The 23,988-nt window shown below is 38.7% G+C and overlaps 1 protein-coding gene across 6 annotated transcripts in view; it reads left to right on the forward strand.

Moving 5' to 3' along the window:
- Positions 1-128: 128 nt before the first annotated feature.
- The window catches only part of CCDC60 (coiled-coil domain containing 60), an 81,495-nt gene continuing 57,635 nt past the window's right edge, over positions 129-23,988 (forward strand). For all 6 annotated transcript variants that reach the window (XM_026860040.1, XM_026860043.1, XM_026860041.1 and 3 more), the window contains exon 1: positions 129-835. In XM_026860040.1, the coding sequence (XP_026715841.1) occupies positions 425-835 (411 nt within the window). In that variant the 5' untranslated portion in view covers positions 129-424. The remainder of the gene's footprint in view (positions 836-23,988) is intronic.

Here is a 23,988-nt window from a genome sequence, read left to right on the forward strand (position 1 = left end):
GTGTCGCGCGGCGGCGCTGAGGCGAGGGGCCGCGCCTCGGGGCGGGCTGGCGGGAGGTGTGGCTGGTCCCCGGAGGTTGGGAGGCCCTTGGCGTGGGGGCTGCGGGCAGGGCGGGGTGTGCTGGTGTAAAGGAACTTGTGCTGAACGAGGCTCTTCAGAGGGAGGTGCTCTGGCTCTGGGTGTTTCCCACGTGACTGGTTAGGATTTAGGTGTCTCAACCCCTCAGGATTTTTTTCTACTCCTTGAGGGGCTGCTGAGGGGAACGGGACCTTGTGTAGGCCTTAGCATCAAATTCTTCTGCTGGGCTACTCTTTAGAAAATTGAAAAGACTTGCTTCAGAGTTTGGGCAGTGTTTTCATGACTGGGCAACTAGAGTTTTTAATAATTTAGGAAGTAAAAACACCGAGGTTCCCGTTGTGGGACGATGCCAGTACTAGAGGCACGTAAGCACCGCAGAGTTGAGGCACCTGCGGTAGCAAATGCAGGTAGGGGCAGCAAACTCAAGGCACCTGTGGCACCAGGTCCACCTAAGAAGAACAGCAGAACCACGGTGCTGGCAGCCACTAAAGTGTTGAATCCTCAAGATTTTGTGTGCATTCAGGCTTTGCCTGGCTTTTCTCAGAAGGAAGGAAAGGTCATGGCCAGAAGCAGAACAATTTACAAAAGCAGTGAACTTCCAAGAGAACAAGTGTTCTGGGAAAGCTACTATAGGAGGCAAAAGCAGTTCACTCAGGGACACTTCACCCCCCTTGGGAAGCCTTATCAGGAGCTTGGAGAGGTTCTCTACACAGACCCGAAGAAACTCACCCTCTACTCTTTGGGGCAGCTTGCACAGGTAGGCCTGACTTTCCTGGTTCCGCTTTAAATAGAATAGTAAGGAGGCTTTTCTTGTAAGTAAACTGTAATCTTCCGTCTCCAAGGAAGGGAATAATTATTTCAGTTTAAAGAAATGTTTAGAACAATATTCCATGCGTTCTTGTGAATAATCACAATCTGATGTAGTATTTGATGATGGTACAGAACATTTTTATATAAAGTGGAATGCTCTGATGTGATTTGGTAACTGGCTTTTGAAACTGGTCTTTAAAGTTCTTAATGAGAGCTCTTAAAAGGAAAATATGAGATAATGAGAATGTATTTAAGGAAAAAATAGGGAAAGGCAACAAGTCTTGAAAATCAAAGGCGAGAAACCATACTTGGGGCATGAGGGTAAGGGATGGGTTAAAAAGCTGGAATGATAAATGAGGCAGTTGGAGTGGGTGAAAAGCCTAGAAGTTGAGCATAGGAATGTTATAAAAAGCAAAGTGCTTGTAATACAACTTACCTAAGTAGGGATGGCTTTGAAGGTAGTGGATTAAATATATTATATTTTACTTGGCATCTGTATTTGCGTTTCAGGAAGGTATAAAGCAATTAGCCAGGAGTGTCTGTGATAGGTAGATGGTTTGTGTGGTTATATTTCCCTGTCCCCTTAGTGCTGCATACCCACTAACTTCGTGGGTCTTGAACTGTCTCAAGTTGCTTTTAAGTCAAGCTTGAATCATTAAACCACAGGGACAAGAACTCAGTCACTGATGCTTGAGATGAGCTTGCAGTGTTCTGCCATTTGTTTTCTTTTCCTCAGTGCTGTTGGCCTCATGCAAGGAGACTTGAAGCTCTGAGTTTTCTGTGCTGTTTTGTGCAGAGAGCAATTTTCCTTGTGGAAAGAGAGTGAAGTCTCTCCAGCCTATCTGTAACATCAGTCTGTGACTTTGAGCCTACACTTTGCTACGTGCTTTCTAATGGAGTGCCCAAGGGATAGTCTCTGATAGTTGCAGCAGAAGCACCGTGGTTATTATTCAGGGTAGGCAGAAAAGATTCTGTCCACCCACTACTTAATTTTCTGCTCGATTGTGTGTGTTGCATTCAGAGCTTAAAGTTTTAGATCAAGTGCTTTAAGCTCTAAATAGACAATGGGTGGCATTCACTTTATTTTTACATACTACCTAAAGCAGCATCTTGCTGGCTGTCCTCACTCAGAGGCTTGTTTCTGTAAATTACTCAACATCCAGCAAGTGTTGCCAGTGTTCCTGTTTTAACCCTTAATGTCTAAAACATTTTTCCTTCTGAATATTAGAAGTGGCTTTAAAGATTTTTTCAACTGCAGATACCCTCTGCATTCTGATAATCATGAAAATGTTGGCTAATTTGTGGTGGTTGTTGTTTTGATATTGAATAATGATACCAGGATTTGATCATTAGGGGTGCTCTGAAATCTGGTTGAAACTCAGCTACTTAATTTTTACCAAATTAAAAGTATACAATTTATACAGAAAATAATCTATATGTAGATCATTAAATGTGCAGTTGTGGTTTGTGCTTTAGATTCATGAAGCCATCAGAGGGGAATGTAGTCTCACACCTGCTGTTCCTTTTTCTGGAGAGTGCTAAAAACACTGTATAGTCCAGAAAATATCAGACTAACCATTTTTTTTCCCTTTCCTGAAAGGTAACGGTTACTAAATTGAAAAACTGAAAAAAAACCCCAAAAACCCAACTAATTACCTGACCTGTCCTCAGCTTCCCTCCATTCCCACAAACTAGGGAAGGCCCAGGGATTTCATGCTGTTCCCACACCAGCTCTCGCTATTTAAGCTGCCAGTGTACTCTGCAGAAATCTATTTGTGTGTTTTTCAGAGATACTTGGAGCAGAAATGTGTTTCTGTAGCCTAATTCTAAAAATACTTTGTATTACCTGTATTTTTGCTTTATATGGGTGTTATTTACCCCATTCCCACCCACACCTAGAAGTCTCCATAATATGTTGAGTAACTGAGAAGATTGTAGATACTGGATATGTCTAATTATAGGTGTCTGAGAGCATAACATTCCTGGTAGTAAAAATCATGCTCTCTGATTAATGCATTTGCACTCATCTCTGTCTTCTGAGTTAGCGTTTTCTTCAGCCACAAGTACAGCTGATGATTTGCAATGATGAGTGACAGTAAAATTTGTAAACAACAAGATGATGATTAAAAGCCCTGTGAATTCGACAGGACTTGAGTATGCTAATATCTGCTGGCAAATGCTACTTTCTAAACTGGTATTATTTTAAAAAATAGATTTTAAGAGCTAAGAACATTTGAGTAAGTATGCTGGGATGGTTATAGAAAATTAGATGGGCATAAGATATTATATGTAATAATTGCACGTTTAGGATGCTTTATCTACTTGATGGCAACAAATGTGTACAGAAAAGCTGTATGTTCATGGATGCTTTTTGTATCTTTATAAAATAAATTTGGTGTCTGATATTTGGCTGCTCACACTGTTGCATTGGAAACTGCTGTACTGCGGTCGCACAGAATACAGTACCTGTTTTTTTTCTGAAAATACTAAGTAAAGCTGGGCCAAGGCAGTGGAAGAATTTCATTCCACTGCAACTCACTTTAACAAAATAAACCCCTTCCAAACTACTAATGATATTAGCAAGGGCTGGGGGAAGCTCAGGAAGTGTAGCATTTGTGTTTAAAAAACCAACAACACCCCCCACCCCCAAAAAACCCACAAAAAGGAGGCTTCTTTTACCCATCCTGTACAGTATTATCCAAGTGTAACTGAGTGGTCAGCTCTTACAATGATGTGGATTTTGTGACCCTAATGGCTTTAAGAATCCTAGTAAGTTGAATGGACCATGCATTTTAACCAGAGTAGCTACATGAAGCATCTATCCAATGGATTTCATGTTCTTGCCTTTTCGAAACTTGTTGGGGGGTGAGGGAGGAGTCATACTGTGGGGCTGCCTGGTTCTACATTCTGTTAATATCAGCCCATCTCCATACTGGTAGGTAGAGCTATTCAAGTTACCATTACAAGTAATTGGACGTTACTTCATTCAGTTTGAGGTTTTTTCCCCTCTCAAAGGTCGGGTGTGCATTGCAGACAGCACTGATTCATTGAAAGTCAAAGAATGTAGCTATCCAGACAGTATTTTTTATTTCCTAAGTGTTCAGAGCAGTATGTTAAAGGTCTCTTTCTTATTCCTTAATGTAACGGTGCATGGTGATGTTAGTCACCTTTTATCATGTTTATATAGCTTCTTTCCCTTAATTGCTATGACAAATTCATTTGCAAAACCTCTGCGGTGGCTTGTTGACTTTTTACATGAAAGAAAGGTGGCCTTTCTGACCAAGCCCTAAAAACAATCCAAGCCCACAAAGTCTTAAGTATTATTAGTGTCAAAGCCTCCTCTGTACTTGTGATAAAACTCTGTTCTGTAATTCTGTGCTTTGGGTAAATAGGTCACTGGATAAGATTGACAACAGCATCAGCAATGAAAGGTTTTAAGCTGGAAACTGGAGTAGAAAACAGAGCAATTTCTTTCAAGAGAAATTACACTGATGTTGTTATTGCTGCAGTTAAAGATCTGTCAGGATTTCCAATTTAAAACCTTGCTTTCCAGAAGACTAAAACCATATATTTCAAGGCAAAACTTACAATGCAAAGAACCTTCTTTGTGCCAGCTCTCTGATGTGAAGGTCAGTCATAATTCCTTATTGTTCTGGGAAGAGCAGGAAAACATTAGTGATGGGTGTCTTCCCAGTACCTCCAAAATGGAGAAACTGGTCAGGCCAGACTCTGCTGGGGTGGTGACATTCCTAATGCTTTCAGAATTGAGAAACCAATATATGGTCATCGATCAACCCTGGTCTCACACCTGCATTTAAGAAGTGCTATGCCTGAGTAATTTTTTAAAAAGCAAACAATTTAATTATAGATTTAGAAGGTTCAGAAATACCTTGGAATTATCTGTCTGAAGAACATGAAATTTCAGCAAAATGTTTTCCTCATTTTTTTTCTTGCTCTTTAAAGTCATAGCAGCTTACAGCTGGCCATAAGCCTATGTGTTAGAAATGCTCAGGACAGAAGAGAAAGAAATAGTTTGCACAAGAAGGGGCAGTGATCCAAATACTGACTTCTATCAGTTGACTACAGTTTAGCACCTTGCTATTGCCAAAACATATTAGCGATGTTAAGTACAGAACACGTTAAACAAAAGAAGCAGGTGCTTGCACAGTGATTACAATTCAGAGTTCATAGTGTCACATTGTAAGAAAGATTCTACTGCTTGTTATGGAAATGAAAGGGTGCATCATTTTTTGCCTCCAAGAGACCTGGCTGAATGTACATTAAGGAATGTCTGAAGGACTTTGTCACCAGTGCATGATGCTTCCATGTGAAAGCCTACCATACAATGCCTATATAGGTATGCCTGACTTAGGTTTCCATGGAGATTTCTTGTTCCTAATTAACATAGGTGGATTTTGCAGATAGCTTTTATTTGACTAACCTTCTCTTGTTTCATTTTCTTGTTTTTAATAGGTAAAGGAGTGTTGTGGGCTTTTTGTGGTTTGGTTTTGTGGTTTATTTTTTCCTTTGGTGTTAACCAGATACAAGCTGTGAAGTGATGGGTTTTTTCTTCTTTCCGTAGTAAACATACGGAGAAGTAGCTGTTCTGCCCTGTGTGCATGGGGGAGAAACTAACTGTGGGTGTTATGACTTCTCCTACAGGCTTCATAACCTCTATCGATAACTGATGTGTGCAAGCTCTCAGCATGGTAATCATTGGGCAGGGCAGAATTTGTGTACGTTATCCATCTGATGTGATATCTTTGCTTCACTTACCATGATGAACGCTGATGTACGTGTACTTCCAGCTTTCACCAGGGTCACTGCTAGCAACAAGCAAGTGAAACTCTCTTTGTACGCATCCTACAGATAATGTTGATTTCCAGTAAATAGAATGAGTTGCTCAAGTATTTTTTTAACGGTCTTATCATCTATAGCCTTTAACTATGTTAGCAACCGTAACACTACGCTCCTTTTCCTTTATAAAAATAGTAACAGACGTCTTTGTCTTTTGAAACAATAAAGTCAGAGAACATTTGGAACAGCCTGATGGCATAGCGCTCTCTCATATAGGTGACTTTCTTCTCACCCCTCTGAGGAGGCGTTGACCCATCAGACATTTGCAATGTAATAATAATGTACCATTATATTGCTGCTTTTATGTACACCTTATTAAATGTTAGTAAGCCTGAATGCATAAGGTTTAAGGTCATATTAGAAAGTGGTGAATAAGCAGCCTGTGGATAATTTGGCTACAGAATAACCGAAGAGGGTACAGCTTTAGGTGACAGAACTAGTGGTCTGGAGCAGTTTGGTTATGTGAGAGTGGTACTGAAAGGAGGAGTGGAATGAAAGAATTGGAAGCTGTGAAGTGAGGTGGTGGATAATGGTGTGGTCATAGACAAAACCGGAACAGAGAAAATGATTTAAGAAGGAAAGTTGTTTTAGACATATTTATTCAAATTTGGATATATACCTAAATCACAATAGCAGATTTTCTGCCTCCTTCAACAAATATTATATCAGATTAGGCTGTTAGTCTGTACACTGGCTACTATTGTTTAATTAATTAAGCTCATTTATCTTTGTTAGCCTGAACCATGAATCTGTTTCTTTTAACTTGGGTTTAATTTTTGAGAGCCCTTACTAAAAAGTTGAAAGATGTCAGTCACATCATTTTTGAGGAATTAAAATTTTTATTTGCATGTGTCCATGGACAAAATGAGGAATATTACATCATATTGCAGCAATTCTAGCAAGAGGGCAAGAACATTGCCAACCAAGTATTTGAGATTATTTAGCAGGTATAGTGAAGCTGTTGTTGATGCAGAATTTCTGAATTTCATTTTTTATTATTCTTTCTGATCTGCTCTGCCACTGTATTCACATGTCTATTAGAGATTTTTGGCTATTTTAGAAAAGCAGCAGTCCAGTGCTGAAGTAGTTGGCTTTATTACTGTTAATCATAACATTTAAGCACTCATGTACTGTGAGGTTTTTCTTCATGGCCTTGTGAGACTGACAATCATTACCTTTCTTGCACCTTTGGAGAAAGTGACTGAGCAAAGTGAATTATCTTAGCTAATTGCATATGGAAAGTATAAACCTGGTATTATAGTGAAGAACTTTCTGATCTTGACCTCGATTTTTACTGCAGATGTTCTTGCTTTGTCTTTTAGAGTGTGAAACAAAAATGGTGATGTAAATGAGACTAGAGATAGGGCATATGCTTAGGAAACTGTTTTTAATATTGGGCTTTTATTTGGTTGAGTGGTAGTTTTACTTTCTAACGTGAATATTAAATGTTAGGTGGTACTTCTGACCTGAGCCTAACTATGTGAAAATGTTACGTTCTATAAAAATAAAGGTTTTATGACTGCTGAATTAGTCTGACATATCTCTAGAACAGCAGCTAACTGGTAAGGTCCACACAATCTCCATGCTATTAAGCTCAAAACAGTCTAATCGATTTCAAAAGTTCAATTTCTGTTCCTAAAGGCCGCTTCCATAATGAATTAAGGGAAGCATATCAAATGAAATAATGCATTGTTATTAAGGTTTTAGTAAACTTGCCAAATGTCAGGCTGCTGGTACAGTCATGGTGCATTACACTTCTGTGATTACAGCTTGAGTTGTCATTATAACGAAGCACATTGCTCACCTAGGTTTGGGAATTGATCTGCAGTATCGTGCCTGGGGCAGGAGAGAAGTGCGTTACAAAGGTTACACTTTACAGTGAATATTCAAAGCATTAGATTTTTAACAGGTTTAATGTCTGCTTCTCTTAAAGTGTGCATACAAATACTCTGTGGGTTACACAATGGAAGAAACAGACTATTCCTTGTGTGTTAGCCAGCACAGGCAGGACTCAAGAACAACCACAAAACCACAGATGAAATGCAAAGAGTAAATTTATTTTTGTTACCTTGTGACTCGGGGGATCTCCGCAGCAACACCCAGGCAGAGGCACGCAAGCAGGGATGGAGGCACTGCAGAGCTTGGTCCTTGCCTAGCCAGAAAGAGGCAAAGAACGGAACAGATCTTGAACCTGCTGCTTTTACCTGTATATATCGGGGATTTTTGCAGGGTACTTTTCCACTCTGCTTTGATCTTTCCCACAGCAGGGCAGGAATCTCAAGGATGTTTGACAGGGTGTCTCTGAGTCTCTCACGGGTCTGTTACCTAAACACAGACATTCCACCCATCAAGCACACACAGCTAAGCAACCATTAGTGTGATATGTGTTTTTCGGCACCCCAGCTGCCAGTCACTTGAGTGTGTTAACAGTCCTCCTCACCAATCTTCTGTCGTATTCCCACACGTTGTATGGAGCTTCCCTGGCTTCACACTGGCAGTTAAAAGTGACTTTTGATAACTGAAAACATTTTGTCAAATGGCTACTTTTGGGAGAGAATGGTGAAAAACATTTTGATATTTGACTAGAAGTGGTATGGAAGAAATAAATGGTTGTTACTGTTCATGGGTATGACTGATTTAGAACTTGCCCTGGACAGTAGGCTTAACACTTTGTATTTCATGGATAAGTTTCTGGTTCCTATTCCTTCATGTCGTTCAGATAGCACAAAGGAATGTTAATGCTGATCTTACTAGGCACTGGTGGATTTCTCTAACATTATGTTCAGTAGAGTTATGTCAGGAATGGATGTATGTGTACCAGAACTGTAAGAAATTTTTTCAGGTAGGAAAGCCCAGGTCTTTTGTGTATGTGGAGCTTAGGAACCTCTCTGGATGTGATCACAGGTAGGAGGTGGTTTGATTAAGGGCAGGGGAACATGAACAATGTGCAGATTTTTATATTCACAAGGGAGGAAAAAAAATTTGAACTGATGTAGAAATGCAGGACTAGATTTGTAGATAGGTTGGGTTGTGCTTGTTTCTAGCAAGGATAATATACATCAGTTTTACACCAAATGATGCCAAAAGCACTTTGCAGACTGAATGTAGAGGTCGTTATCAGTCATCTCTGGTTAACTGTGGTCAACAGAGCAGAGCAATACTACCTGAGAGTTCAGAATAGAAAGTGATGAAGAATAATGTAGTCAGTTGAAAAAGGAGAGGTAAATTGAAGAGACCAGAGAGCAGTTTAAGAAAGTTGAAGTTTAGGCAGAAGACCTTGCTGATTTGCCCCAAACATTGCATGGCAGAGGAGAAAATGCCCTTTTCATATAGAAAATAACAGTTTCGGGGTAAGCTGATCTGAATGCAAGAACTTTGAAATGTGTACTTAAATTGGAATATTTCCTTGCATAGGCAAAGTGAATGAAGGCAGGGTGTGGGGGGAAGTGTAATAATTCAAGCTTAAGTTTGGATTGCAGAGGAAGAACCATTTGTGTAAAATCAGATTGGTGGTGTTTTGCTTTCCTTGAGACTGTAGAATGATGTATCTTAAATTGCAAGCAGTGGAAGGCAGCACTTTCCGTGGCTAGAGTAGCTTCTCATTATTCATGAAATGCCTATAGAAAAAGTGTTGAATGCACAGCAGCAATGACGGGGGAGGACTGTAAGCAGGGAGAGAGGGACGTAATGGAATGTCACTACATTGCTTGTAGTATAATGTGATCTTTCTATTAAATTAACGTTATGCTGCTTGCACAGAAGGAGAGCTAAGATAGAGAGTATTTTTAGGGAACAATAGTCAAGTTAATTAGGCAGCTATATAACTGTCAGTCGTTACATTAAGAGCTCAAAAGCAAGGTATGAGGAACGGGGGTAGTAACTATAATGTTACTTTGGATGCTCTTCATTTGGAAAAAAAGAGTTACTTTGTGTTTTTTTGTGAGAACTAGGCTGTGACATTGTTTGGGTTATTGTAGCCTGGAACCTTTTCTTCCAGTGTATTAAGAGGGAGGTTTTAACTTAATTCCTCAATGACATACTGCGAAAAGGTTTATATGTCTTCTCTGCTAATCTAAGCAGGTACAAAAGATAGATTCCACCGTCGTTACTGATGTGGGTAGAACACTCATTTCGTATTCCTGTCTATCAACCTCAGTGGAGTAATCATGGAGTAAGGTACAGTTCTTCAAGTGAAACACTGCTAGATTTTTGTCTGCAAGCGTTTTGCTTCATATTGCACACCTACACAATTTAATTTAAGGGTCAGAAGATTCTTCATAAAGTGGTTGTGATAAATTTGTAATCACTCATTCATACACTACATCCACTACAGATCTTACCTTTTTAAGAATGATTTTAATAACTTTCCTTACTAATAAAAGGCAAATTCTAGCTGTATTACATTGGGCACAAGGTAACAATCTGTATGTTTAGATAAAGAGACTGCAAAGCTGTTAGGGTTATTTGCAATGTTTTCTCTGCTGCAATTAAAGTTAGATTGCAGTAAATTACAGAACCCACTGAAGTCTGGCCAATCCTAGTCACTGTGAGTGCACTCTGCTGTGTCTTTGGCCTGGAGCTGATGCCTGTGGCACTTCTGGGAGGGTGAAATCATGTCATTCCTCATCCGTTAGAGCAGTCCTTGGGCTGCAGTACTTCAGTCTGAAATGTATTCAGTAGTTTTGGCTTCTGTGCTTCATTTCTCTCCTGGAGGTACAACCATTTGTTCCCAGTGATCAGACAGCCTCCTTGGTCTTCCATACTGAGAATCCTGATCTGTCCAGGATTCCTATGTGGCATCATTTGGTCCCCCTGTGTGTCAACATTTCCCTCTCAGTGCTTCAGGATCCCTGTGTTACTGAACTCTGCTCTGTCTTGGTTGATTTCTCCCTCTCCTGTCAAAGTCATTCTTTAACTGCTCGCACTCCTTGAATCTGTTAGCTCCCAGTTCAGATAGAGGAAGATTTATGGCTTTGTCAAATAACAAATGATCCTCATAGCTAATTGTTTGTCCTACTGTTTGGGGAGCTATTTGTTTTAAGAATAAATGAAGTTATCTCATAATGACAGACTAAAAATAAAGGGCAAACATTATCTTTTTCACTGGTGAGTTAATGGCAGAAAGTCAAATCTGTCATGTCTGACAGTTTTAGAATATGACTTATGGTTGAATTCTCCCACAACTAGACTGATACCTTGTGTATTTGTGGTACTGTCTGACCCCAGCTGCCAGTTGCTACTGGTCATCTTGATCTGTGATCTGCCAACTGGCTGTGCTGAATATGTCAGAGAGGCTGTGACACAGTACCGCAGGTAGTGAACATTATTTCATAGAGCCTACATGCAAAGCATTCCCCACTAAAAATCACACTTGAGAGCCCAGAAAGCAACATTCCCCTCCTGTCACACAACCTACTGCCAGACACGTGCCTGGATACAGGGGAACAGGAAACGGGAGGACTGGAAGTCTGGTCACTGGTAACTCTTAGGACTAGTACTTTCTTGCAGGTGTAATGGTATTGGCAGGTTTGTTGGCTGGCTGGTGACAAATGGTGTGACTGCCATCGGTTCACAATGGTCAAGTGTGACAATTTTAGACTGCAACATAGTGGCAGTTTGCTGCTGACAAAGATTTTTGCCCAGAGTGGACTGACATGGATGGTGATCCATCTGCAGCATAATGACAGAATAACAGTAGGACTGAATTTAAAGAGAGTTTATATTCCCTTCCTAAATGTTTTCTAAAGCTGGTATTTACTGCTCTATTTAGTGTCGATTAGTTACGCCAGAGCTAGAAGTATTTACGACTTTCATACAGTGCATTTATTACACTGACAAAATAATTGAAAATCTATAACAATTGTAATTAAGCCCCAAACATATTCTAGTCCAGTTCTGTTGTGATGGTTTTAAAAACTTGGAAACTGGTCTCCCTCTAGTTGTGAACCCATTTTCCAAAGTGAGCAGATCGTTCAAATAAAAGATGTGTTCAGTTGTACAAAGGAAGCCTTTTCTCTAAGGAAGTTTCTCAAATCATAGGACCAACACAGTCTTAACTTAAAATATTCTGTCCTTTATGCTGCTTTACCTTGTTGATACTTTGTCTTAGGGTTATGTATTTATGCATTCACGAAGTGGAGAGCCTTTGCACTGTAACAGAAACACATTTAACTTTTTTGTTAATACCTGCAGCAGGTGATGAGTTATCTACAGAGATCTAGCGTGCACTGTTTTCAATTTTTTTTTTTTTTTATTAGGTTACCCTGAAATGTTAGAAATTAATTCCTGGAGTTAGTGTCAGCTAAACTGACAGCAGATCAAAGCTGGGAGACAAATTGTTCATTACAGTTCAGGGAGCTGAATCTTCTGTACAGACAGCTGTACTGTTGCTGGAGGCTTCTTGGGCACTTCACCCCTGAGCTCTGCCTCGACAAATGCTGCCATTGTTGATGAAGCTCATAGGTGGATTTGTGTAAATTAAGATCATTTTAAACTCGCATCAGAGGCATTGCTATGTCTTGGAATTGTTATTTGCTTGGTTGGGTTTGTTTCTTGTCACCCTGCTTAGAGCTTGTGTCACTATGCAACAGCCTGAACTATAAACAATGATGTTAATCCCTGAAAAATGAGAAATTAAACCTTGGCAGGATCCTAGTGATCCCTATCCAGGTTCATCAGATGAAAGCTTTATTTTTTTTTCTGGCTGCTTCTAAAAGCTCAGCAACACAGAAACATTCAACTTTCTCTGACAGTCAGAAATCACTCTTGCTATCAGTGAGCTCACTTTGTCTTTAAGTTAAAGCAGATAAAAACAGATTTAAAAAAATAAAAAAAAACCAACAAACCAAAGACAATCCAACAAAACAAACCTTTTCCAAATAGTCACTTTTGCCATTTCCATTAGCTCATCAGAAATGTTTGGATCCTTCCATTTTAAGAAAGCTGATTTCTGTGAAATAGTGTGTATGTAATTTTTTTTTTCCCTTCAGGTATTTCACTTTCAGCTGTTTTCCTAAATTAGTGTTAACTGATAATATCTATGTGGGATCTGAGTTGGTGCATGGCAATAACTGGTAAGTCAGACCAAGTTAGCTATGTAAGATAGATAAGCTTTGGAGTAAGGCTTTCCAGCACCTGTTGGTTGTAACAGCCAATTGTATGAATGTAAGTCTTTGTGCTATTTTGCTCTGAGGTCAGCTGGAAGATGCTATTGCTTGAAAACGGTGATTTAATGGCAGTATGGCATACAGCCTTAAAACTAATGGAATACGAAATAGGAAATCAAAACAAAGACAGTGCTTGAGGAGAATGGGCCACAGATGTAATGCAGTCTGTGTGCGCAGCTGGCATGGCTATCACAAAATGCTTCTGAAAATAGCTGTCCTTTGGAAAGTCAAGTTTTGATGGTTTAGCTGTGGTTTATTCCCTTAGTTATGTGTCAGATGTTAGCAATTTGGACTGAACTTGTTTTACAAGAGGTGTAGAGTAGTTCCTAAATATTAAGACTTTCTGTAAGTCGCATATAAAATAGTATAGAGCTTTATTTGCAGATAACCTAGTTAAATCTGTGCCAGAATGCTAACTAACTTAATCTTATGATCCAGCCTGCACTAGGTACAAATGGGCGGGTTGTGTGCATGCATGCTTAAGTTTTAGTATTAATTACAAATAGATAATTTTAAAAAGGTAATTTTTAGTTCTGTATGCTATACCTAAAACCTATGCAGACGTGTTTGTAGAACCTTGGTATAGACAAAAGGGATGCTTTGAACTTTGTATCAGGATTAAAGGATACTCTGTAGTTTTACATAAAACACAGCCACAAAGATGCTTTTCTTGACACCTTCATCTGTCTCATGTTTATCATGGATGAAGTTGATGCCAACCAGTCTGTGGCTGCACATTCATTCTGCTGTTGCAGTGTGGACCACATTCATCCCTGTCAAACTATGGATTCACTTAGGATCTTTATTCCAGTAGAGAATATGACCCTTTAACAAAGTTATGTTTCAGTGAAATAAAAAGGTGGTTCAGAATTTGTCTTTTGTTTGTAAACTTTGTATTTTCATTTTACCTGGGGGAGTATGTGCATTTATATAGCAACCATTGTATACTCTTTATTTATTCTATTTTAGTGTTATTGGAAAAATGTTTTAAGAAATGTTTAAGCATTTAAAAAATCTTAGTCTTCATGTTAAATCAAAAAATGCATGTTTCTTTTAGGGAAGCAACAGGAGTGGCTGCCTGGAAAATAACAATGGAACTGTCAGTCACATATTGTGACGTGCATGTGGTGGAAAGATTACTTTTTTAGGGCTGGCAGATGCATTCTGTTCATTTTACAGGTCATTAAATTTCTCATTATACAAACTCAATCATCTGAGTTTTAAAAATGTGATTTAGAATATCCAAAAGATTAGACAGTGTGCAAGATAAATGTAGAAGTTTAAATTTTGAAAGACAAAACACAACTTGAAAAAATGATAGATAAATTCCATAATGATCCTACTAGATTATTCTCATTGTCTAGCTATTCCATATGGAAGGTTACATTCTGACCTTAGATATATCACTGCACGTGGAGTAACACCAAACAAAAGTTTTGGGTTTTGGCAATCTGCTTGGAGATTCTGATTAATCTGTCTGCATTCTTAGAGGAGAGAATCTGTAGCAGTATTTTGTGCATTAGGATATTATCTATCTGGATGTGGCTAGAAAACTTCATCCTTTTAAAAATGCTTTAAAGTGATGTGATGATGGAAGAGAATTACTGTTACTAAACTTCTCTAGCATTTCTTTGTAGGATTTTGTTTTTTCTAGTTGCTGAGTCTTAGCTGTCTTTGGAAAAAAAACTTCCTCCCCCCTCCCTGAAATGGATGTAATGTTTGTTTGTCCAAAGCTCAAGATCTACAGATATCACCTACCACTTTGGAGAAAAAAAAGTGGTTACTTTGGATAACTATTTAGGCTGAGTAATAACTCATTTAGATTCCTTACTTGGAAAGCAATCTGTTAGCACAGCTCTCCTCCACACAAGTTTTCTTAGGAAAGCCATAGATGGGAGGAAGTGATGTTTAATCAGCTGAGCTTTCTGTTAATGTTGGCTTTCTGTTATTTTCTTCTACAGAAACATGAGTCACGGTGATCCCAGAATAACATTAAGAGTGCCACTAGTGAGCTGGGAAGATACAAGTGAAACAATTGCTTTAACAAGCTCAGGATTAATCTTTCCCTATACATTTGACATTTTCTTCTTCAACCACAGTATTGCTATCCAGCCTTTCCAACACTTTCAGGCTGTTGTTACGTGAGGTTTAGATATTACTCAGCAAAAACCAGAGCTATGAAACAGAACATGTTAGCTTAAGCATTCATCCTAAAACACTGCCATTTCCCTAGAATGTGTCATAGTCCCACAGCTAATTCTAGACTATCCATGTGGATTGTCCAGAAATTAGGTTCCTGACATATCCCTAAGACTTCTCAGACCTTTAAAATACGTACAGTCTTTCACACTGATTAAGACTATGCTAGACTTTATAGCTTGTTAGCGAACTAGGTATGGACCAAAAAAATTGTCTACTTCAACAGGGCTTTGCTAAGTATGTGTGTTCACATGACTGAATGCTTCTTAGCTTAGTTCTGAGTAAATCAAATAATCTATAATTGGAGAAGTCCAAGATGGACCTCTTCTGCATGATCCTGAATAGGATGATCCTCAGTCTTCAATGTAGGAAGAAAGTTCATTATTAAGAGACCATTCAAAGTTTTACTGTGAAAGTGGTTCAGTAATGACCATTCTTTTTACTATGCCAAACCAAAGTAAAGCCTGTGACAGAGGTGAAGATTATTGGCTTATTTTTGTGTCCTGTGAATATAAAAATACAAGCAAAAATCACCATGGCTATTCCAGTTATTCACAGCTTTTTCTCTAGAGAAGTGTCACGGTAAAACAAATTATAGCATATTCCTTGCAAGCAAATAGGTTCATGCAGTCTGAAATAACAATCAATTATAGTGTCTTAAACCTCTGGTGTTATCACAGTTCTAGGTCTTCTTTTGCCCCCACACAAGCACCTTCTCGTGCTTTTACTGTCATCTGAGAGTACCCAGTTTTAATTGTGGAAATGATGACTACATTATGTACCACTTTGGTACTTTACAGTCAAACACTTATTTTGATACAAATTTTGAATTTTTGCAGATTCTGTCTGTGAGCAACCAGTGTCATAGAGCTCTGGAAGCCAGGATTAATCAAATAAACTTGAGGTTTTCCGTGGCATTGCTATTCCCAGCCTCCATTGGTCCTGCCCATCCTCTTTAATAAATTATTTGAAAAATCACTTTGTCCTTGCATGCAGGACATGAATCACTTCTGGGTCTGGCTGCCCAGAAATCAGAGCTTCATCCACTATGAGGCTTCTAACAAATCATTGTTCACATCAGATGGCTTTCAGACTTGGGCTGGCTTTGTCTATGTGAGAAAAAATAAGGGTACCTCATCAGGTTGAGACATTCTAGAAATAAGTGCTGAGTAGGCACAAAGCTGGCTCATGTAATTAGGAGCTTAACATCCAGCAATATGACTTCAAGTACCAGGAAAATTCTCTTCAGCCCTTTTTCCTTTCTTTTTTTAATACTCAAATACAGGTGAATGCAATCAATTGTAATGAACTGTACTAACAAGCTATCAGGTGTTCTGAGACATCAGTAAAGCAAAATCACCCACATAAAACTGATAATTTTGAACTCAACTTTCTTGCATGAAAGAGATTTTCTAAAGAAAGTTATGACAGTCACTGTCTCAGAGCTTGAGACAGTTCTTGGTAGTGATCCACTGTGCATTCTGTTTACAAGGCAAAACTGGGCTTGCTTATGTGTCCCCAGTTCCTTCCAGAGGTGAATTTAACCATAAGTAGTTGTTCATTCTACCAATAGTTTTCCTGTCCCTATGCCAACTAATTTTTTTTTTTTCTTAAGATCAAGAGAGTTGAGATCTAGTTTGTTTGAAATAATGTCCTTTAGAAAGCACAGCCAGCTCTTTCCTTCCTGTGAGTCTGGCATATTTGGCCAGCTGTTGTTTGAGAAAATTGAGCCAGGAAACCTGTCATATTGTGGTTTTCGATGTGTTTTTCTTTGTTGTTGGGGTTTAAAATAGTTTTAAATCTTATAAAAAATACTTGCTTAAGAGTTTTTGCAGAATGACATTTTCTATTTATTGACAAAGCCAGTAGGAGTGGTGCAAGCTTGCTCCCAGGACCTCTCAGAGAATGTGTTTCTGTGGGAATGGCCCCAAATCCATTTATTCCCTAAGTGGGCTAGAGAAACTTGAAAAAGGAAAAAGACTCCAAAAAGTTTCATTTACCTCAGGCTATATAGAATATCTCACTGTATTGTCTGCATTATGTTGTCACTTGAAATTTTTTTCCATTGTAGGTCTGACAGTGAAATTGGAAGTAGCTCATCTTTCTGAGTTGTTTTTTTTTTTTCTTTTTTCTTGGGCCAGTGATGATATTTTTAGTAGCAGTCAGCTCTGTTCCACTGAAAAAGTAAGTAACGTTTTAGATATGTCTGCACTTTAATAAGGCCTATTCAAAAACTGTAAGACACATTCCTGGGGGGAAAAAATTGTGTTGCAATATTGAATTTTCAATAATTTTGAAATTCTAACTAATGTGACTGTGGTTTTCGAGAACAAAGGCACTCCATTTGCTGGCTTGATCCTTCATTGCCATCCTGTCTTTTCTGCCTGTTGCATAGAGGTTACAAATAATTGGCATGGGTGGGACTGGAATGACATACTACCCCTGTTTGAAGGATTTAGTCTGTGCATGAGTTTAAGGTACAAGCTGGGCAGGAGGGGAAGAAGTAATTATTTACTTCTCGGGAAAGAGTGTATCTCAAAGACAGCTTACTATTTAAAAATCACTGAGATACGGACATCTTTGTAAACTGACTAATTTCTTTACCTTTTTTGACTACTTGTTTTTAAGGCCACTGTTTTTGCTAATTCTAATTATACCTCTGTAAAACCACTCAAGCTATTCAGATGGCACAGTGTAGTGTGAAGATTATTACACAGTAGTGTACTTTGTCTCAGGCTCCTGAGTCAGTTTAGCATTTTGCAACCCTTTGCTTGCTGAAGTAACACCTGAGTATGAGGACCTGTGACAAAGCAGAACTACACCCTAGAGAATTAGTGCTTAGCTACAGGCCACCTTGCTGCTTCCTTGGTGCTGTGAAACTTAGTTTCTACTAGACAACAGAATTTAATCTCAAACTAAACGGGCTCTACTGTGAAGCAGGATAAAGCAGGTGATTGCTGTCAGACACCTCGTGAAGTGTTTGCTAAGGGGTCAGTGGAGCCAGTCATCTCAGTATGCTATGAAACTAGATGCAGAATTCTGGAGGTGGAAAATGGCCCCTCTGCTTCCCTTCAAGAACAAATCCAAGCAAAAGTCACATCAGAGTGAAATTTCTTTTACTCAGCCCATAAAATAAATAGATTGTCCTGCTCGCATATAAATGCCAAGACTTTCAGAGGAACTGTTTGAAGATCTTAAGCTCCATGAGGAGTCGCGATAAGACAGAGAAAAAGGCAGAGGTCAAGGTATCAACAGCACATCTGAAATCCATGTTAACTTCAGTGCTCAGCATCCACATGATGAGTTCTAGCTTAACATTCCATTCAGTTGTGGAATGTTAAACTAGAACATGGTTGAGGAGAAAGGAAGAGGTTCAGAAATCTGCTACCTCTAATGTTCTTCAGGGACAACTGCTGTAAGATTCAGCCAGGCTGGGGGAGGGGCAGGAATCTGGGACTTCCAGACTAAGATGCAAACTTATGGCTTCTCAGACCTGCTTTCATTACCCTGCTTTTTGGGTATACATTGTATGTGACCAGGGACAAGTCATTTATCTTGTTCTACCTTCATTCCTCATATATACAAAGAGGATAATACCACACTCCTACTTGACAAGAATGTTGTGAGGATTAATGTCTTAAAGGTGGTAAACTGCTAAACTACTGTAGTAATGGGGACCATGTAAGTGCTATAGATAGATAGGCTTTGGAGTCTTCACTGCTACTGGGTGCCATTGTAGTCCTTCCATCTCTGCCTAGCCAGAAGACTGTCCCATCCATCACACTCAGAGCCAGCCATGCTTAGCTACACATTTGTGACCTCCAGGTGTGAGTATTACTACTCATATCTGGGAATGAAGCCAAAGGAGAGGTAAGATCTTGCTCTGTTTTATTAACACACTGACAAGAATAAGTGCTGTGCCTGAAACTTAAATAATGCCTACATTGTTTAGTAAGTAAAAACCAGCATGGGAGAAACCATTGAAGTTCAGAAGGAAACAGAAGGTCTTGGGGTTTTGGTTTTTTTTTTTCTGATCCCTGAGTAATGATGGGGACAATTTGAAATTCAAACAACATAATAAAGCATTAATAGTCTTCACAGCTGAGAACAGTGAACAGTGGCCAAAACCAACCATTAATTTCTGCATGCACTGCTTGATTATTGAACTAATATCCTTCACCTTCTTTTTTTTTTTTTCTTCTGTAAGAGAAGTGCTTTGTTCTTAACATGGCTGTGTTTTAGTTTTGTGGTTATTTTCAACTTTGGTGGTTTTTGTCCTCTACCAGGTGGCAGTCATCATGCTTTTTTATCCCCTGGTTTTTATTGATTTGGTCAAAAGTAATTAAAGAGATAATTTGTTCTCAATTACATTTCTGTGAATTTCCTGAGGCTGGTAACTCTGCTCTCCAGCTGTGTCTTCCCCCAACTCCTTCTCAAATTAACTTTGCTCTTACTATGAAATAAAACAGAAGAGCATGTTCTTGTTTTGTTGCTTTTGGATTGAATAGAGACTCTGTGCTGTAGCATATATTGATCCGATAATTTTATTAGGTACTCCTGCCTTGGTTCATGAACTTCCATGTTTTTAGCATAGTATTCCAATAAGAAATCCTGTGTTAGACTACTGGAAGTAAGAAACTAATTTTTTAGAGATGTTTATAGGTTTTTCTGCTTTCTGAGTGTCCTTTGTGCCTAAAGGGTTCTTTTCAGAACTTTTGTAATCTACTTTAAACTCTACTAAATGCAAGAAGGAAGTGAGCATTTTTGTGGTGCAAAAGGATTTTCTTTTTCCAGTTTGGCACAGATTAAATTAATTTCTAATAAAATGGGCTTTTGGCAATCCAGAATATCTTTGGCACATTTGGTCTTCTGGAAAAAGATTTGGTGAGGACATTTGTAGTTCTGATTTCAGTAGGGGAAAATATCTACAAAACATTAGCTAAGGCTGAGTAATATTATCCCTGCCAGTATGCAACAAAAAATGTGAATAAATGGCTTTGGGATTGTTGTGTATACCTAAATTACTGGCATGTTGCCTGGAGACCATGTGAATGACACAAACAGAAGACAAATATAAGCAGTTTAGAGAGATGTCACGAAGTGATAATATTTTTTTTTCTTGCTTATTTACATTGACTTTCAAGGACACATTTCAAAATTTTCAAATCTTAATGAAAAGAGTTTATGGAGACTATAAAGATGGCAGCTCAAATAATGTAGTTTCTTAAGGGGTTAAAAGTAACTGCACTGACAGCAATGGTATTACAACTGAGATTAGTTTGATCCAGTTATTTTATGAAATTTACCAAACTTACCAGAATTAGGTAAATAGTCTTTGGAGACAAGAAAATAAAAAGAGGATTTCCCCAAGGAATATGAGAAATGGACGGTAGTCTATGGAATAAGCAATGACAAGCTCTTTGAGCTGGTTTTGTTATGAAAATAACAGTTTTTCTGTACATAGGCTTTCCATCACTATAATACCTGAATGCTTCATGGATGTTAATAAAAGAGAAGTGTTATTTTTCCCATGTTGGACATGGGGAGTAGAGGCACAACGGGCTGTGGAGTTTGTACCAAAATTCATTGTAGTAAAAAAAGGCTTCTATTAGCTGGGAGAAGGTGTTAAATGTTTTACTTAGAGTGTCAGAGGAAATCTCTGACAGAAGTGAAATTGAATCTACTTATTTCAAATTTCTTTCTCATGCCTTCACTAGCAGACAACCTTTCTCTCACTTTTCAGCTGTCTCCTTCCATTTTCTTGATATGTCTGTATTGACAGTAATGTGTTCATTGGAGCTCAGTAGGAGACCTAACAGGACTGGAATTCCCTCACTCATTAAAACTACCCATGGCAAAACAACGGGATGGCCCCTTTCCATTGGTACTGGGATCATTTCTGACCAGAAAACAAGAGCGGAAGCTGCTGCAATAGCTCTTTATCAATTGTTCCCCTTGGCAACAGAGATTCTCAACTGCAAAGTGCTTTACATTATTGATATGGTACAGCACAACTTTAACAAATCAGGTATCTTTGTCTTTGCTGATGTATATTTATATCTGCAGGTTTAGTTATGTCTCTTTTTTAACATGAAACACTAAAATAGCATTACTCTTTAAAAAAAAAATAAAAAAAAAAAAATCTAAATTTTCTGCAATATATTCTCAGTGAAGTCCTTTGCCTCAGAGACTCTTGTGTTTATTTGAAAAATCTTCTGGTCCTGATGTCTGTTGCATGTTCCCATGTTCTAGTGAAAGGGCAGAAAGGGTCAGTATTGAGCAGCAGCAGTAAAAGAAATAGGGGGGGGAAAAAAAAATATCCTGAGTACCTGGCTAGAATGCTACCTTTAAAATTCAACATTTTGAATCCCACCTGCAGAACAGCAGTTGTCTCTATAGGTAGTTCTTCATAAAAGCTTTCTAAACATTTTTGTAAAATTAAAAAAATATTTCACCAGGTCGATCTTGCATTTGGAAGACTAAATGTTGGCTTGTGATGAGGTTGTGCTGATTTATTTTCATCAAAACACATTCACAGTTTGCAAATGAAACCATAATGCTCGTATTCAAGTGATATATTAGAAGGAAGAAGAGTGCAATAGGTGTGTCAATCTGCTGTTTTTGACAATAGCGTGTAAACCTAATGAGTTATCCAGAATGAAAAAACTTAAGGCATTGCAAAGGAAAAGGGTTCTTTAATCATCATAAACAAAAAATTGAAAATATACAACCTGAAAGTATGCTTAATGTACCTCGGTTCCCCATCTATAACTGGTATATATGCCACCAACTCAGACTATTTCAACAAAAAGTGTTGGAAAAGAACGCTGGAAATTTTCAAAACTTACAGAATGACATCTGCAAAGATGACAGGTGTGTGAAATCAAGAGAATGTTTAATAAAAGGAAGGATTTGGCAGAATTGAACCATTTATAATCCCCAGAATTATTTAGAAGAGAAAGTGAAATATTTGGGAATTGTTAGGGTAAAATCTAGGGTCTGCAGACAGTGCTTTTTGACCGAAGCAAGCTATTGGAAGGCATTTGTTCGTACAGAAATACTTTAAGAGTGTTCAATTTTCTTTCTAAAGATGAAGAGGACACACAAAGAGCTGTCTAAGGCAGTAAGCAGGAATGCCAGGGCTTCCTGGGTGCCTTTAGCCACCTGTGATGGCCCTGACAGGGGCGTCTTCCAGGTCAACTGGAGCTACAGACAATCAGATGGCATCGAGCTCCACCTACTGCAGTACTGTTGTAGTTCATTTTGCCTAGTGCTGCTGGATGTGATCCTTAGAAAAATGACTGTAATCATTGTTGTGGAAAACTTTTGGGTCATTTCTTCATGTAATCTGACTTTAAATTGATGTTTCATATATATTACTTTATGATTTTTTTTTGTTTTTTAAAATTGTTTCTTACATATGGAGTTGTATGAGATTTTGTTACTTCACTATAATGAAAGCAGAAATGATCACTAAAACAGGCCTTTTGATGGCTTAAAAGCAAATTAGATGAACTATGATGGAAGTCTTCATAAGTTGGAACCGCTAAAAAAAACCCCAACACTCAGACTCCAAAGATTGTTCAGATGGTTATAATATATGGAGTTTAACAAATTAGACATACAAATATTGTTTTCGCTTAGTTTTTTATATCTGCACTGTAAATTAGTGTTCTACTTTTCTATAATTATGTAGTGTTACCATTTTAAGCTCATATTGCACCTTTTCAATACATGACACTGTAATGAAAGATAATGTAGAAAAGGAAGCTATTCCCTTCTGTTTTCTGTGATAAGGCTGATTGAATCACATTATCAGTGCCTGAGTGGGGGGGGGTCACCCTTGGTTCTCCGAGGCAACCACTCCATGTATGGGAACCCCGCTTCCTGAGAAGGCCCCACAGCGCCTCTTCGTGGGAAGTAGAGAATAAATCTGTTTTGTTTTTGCTTCTGCGTGTGGACCTTTGCTTCGCTTTGATTATATTAAAACTGCTTTTGTTTTACTCACAAGGGTTGGTCTATCTTATTTTCTTTCCCCTCTTTGCCCTGTTGAGGAAACAAGGGGAAAGGTGGGGGAAGTGATAGAGTGACTTGGTGGATACCTGGCATTTAGCCAAGGTCAAGCCACCACAAAGGTGGGAAAGGGGATAGAAACTGCAAACAGCGCAGTGACTGTCATCTAAGCATAGGTGCCTGTGTAAAAACGGCAAGTTGTGGTCATCCTCAGCCAGTGGTGGCTAGGAGTCCAGAGCTCTGAGCTGCAAGCTCAGAGGGGAAGTGTCCATGCCATTCCAGGAGCAGGTCAAGCCTTTGCTTGGAAAAAGGGCATGCTAAACCTCTGCACTGCATTTCCCATAGTTTAAGAAAAAGGCTCCCATGCATCTGTCTCACTGTGCTGTGCTAGTTAAATAAAGCTAAATGTCAAACTGCTGGCACTTTAACTGGCTGCTTTTTATGTTTTAAATTAGAAATTGGATGAATCTTTAAAATGGTTTAAGTTTCCTGAAGGCAGATCTCTAAACAAGTCACTCTGCATGCAGAAAGCCCAGCCTCTACTAATGCATTCTTTATGCCTGCAACAGCAGTTAGACTGACTGTTACCCAAAGAGCAGGGCCGTGTAGCTGATTTAATACAAAACTGTTTAAATTTTGTGATTGAAATGGCAGCTGCTACTGGAACATTTTAAATGGCAAGAAATGTGTTGGTTTTAGAGTTTTGGTTATGACCTTGTCTGTCATTACCTGTGAATCTATACAATCCTATTCTAACATATGCAGATAAAGAAGATGTTAGTGTATAGAGATTATGATAAATTGGCATTCCTTAATTCATATGGTTTACTGGAAGATACAGTGGAGTCTGTAAAAGCAGGGAGAA

Source organism: Athene cunicularia, assembly GCF_003259725.1.
Source record: "Athene cunicularia isolate RWA chromosome 15 unlocalized genomic scaffold, athCun1 chr15_part1, whole genome shotgun sequence".
Lineage (NCBI taxonomy): Eukaryota > Metazoa > Chordata > Aves > Strigiformes > Strigidae > Athene > Athene cunicularia.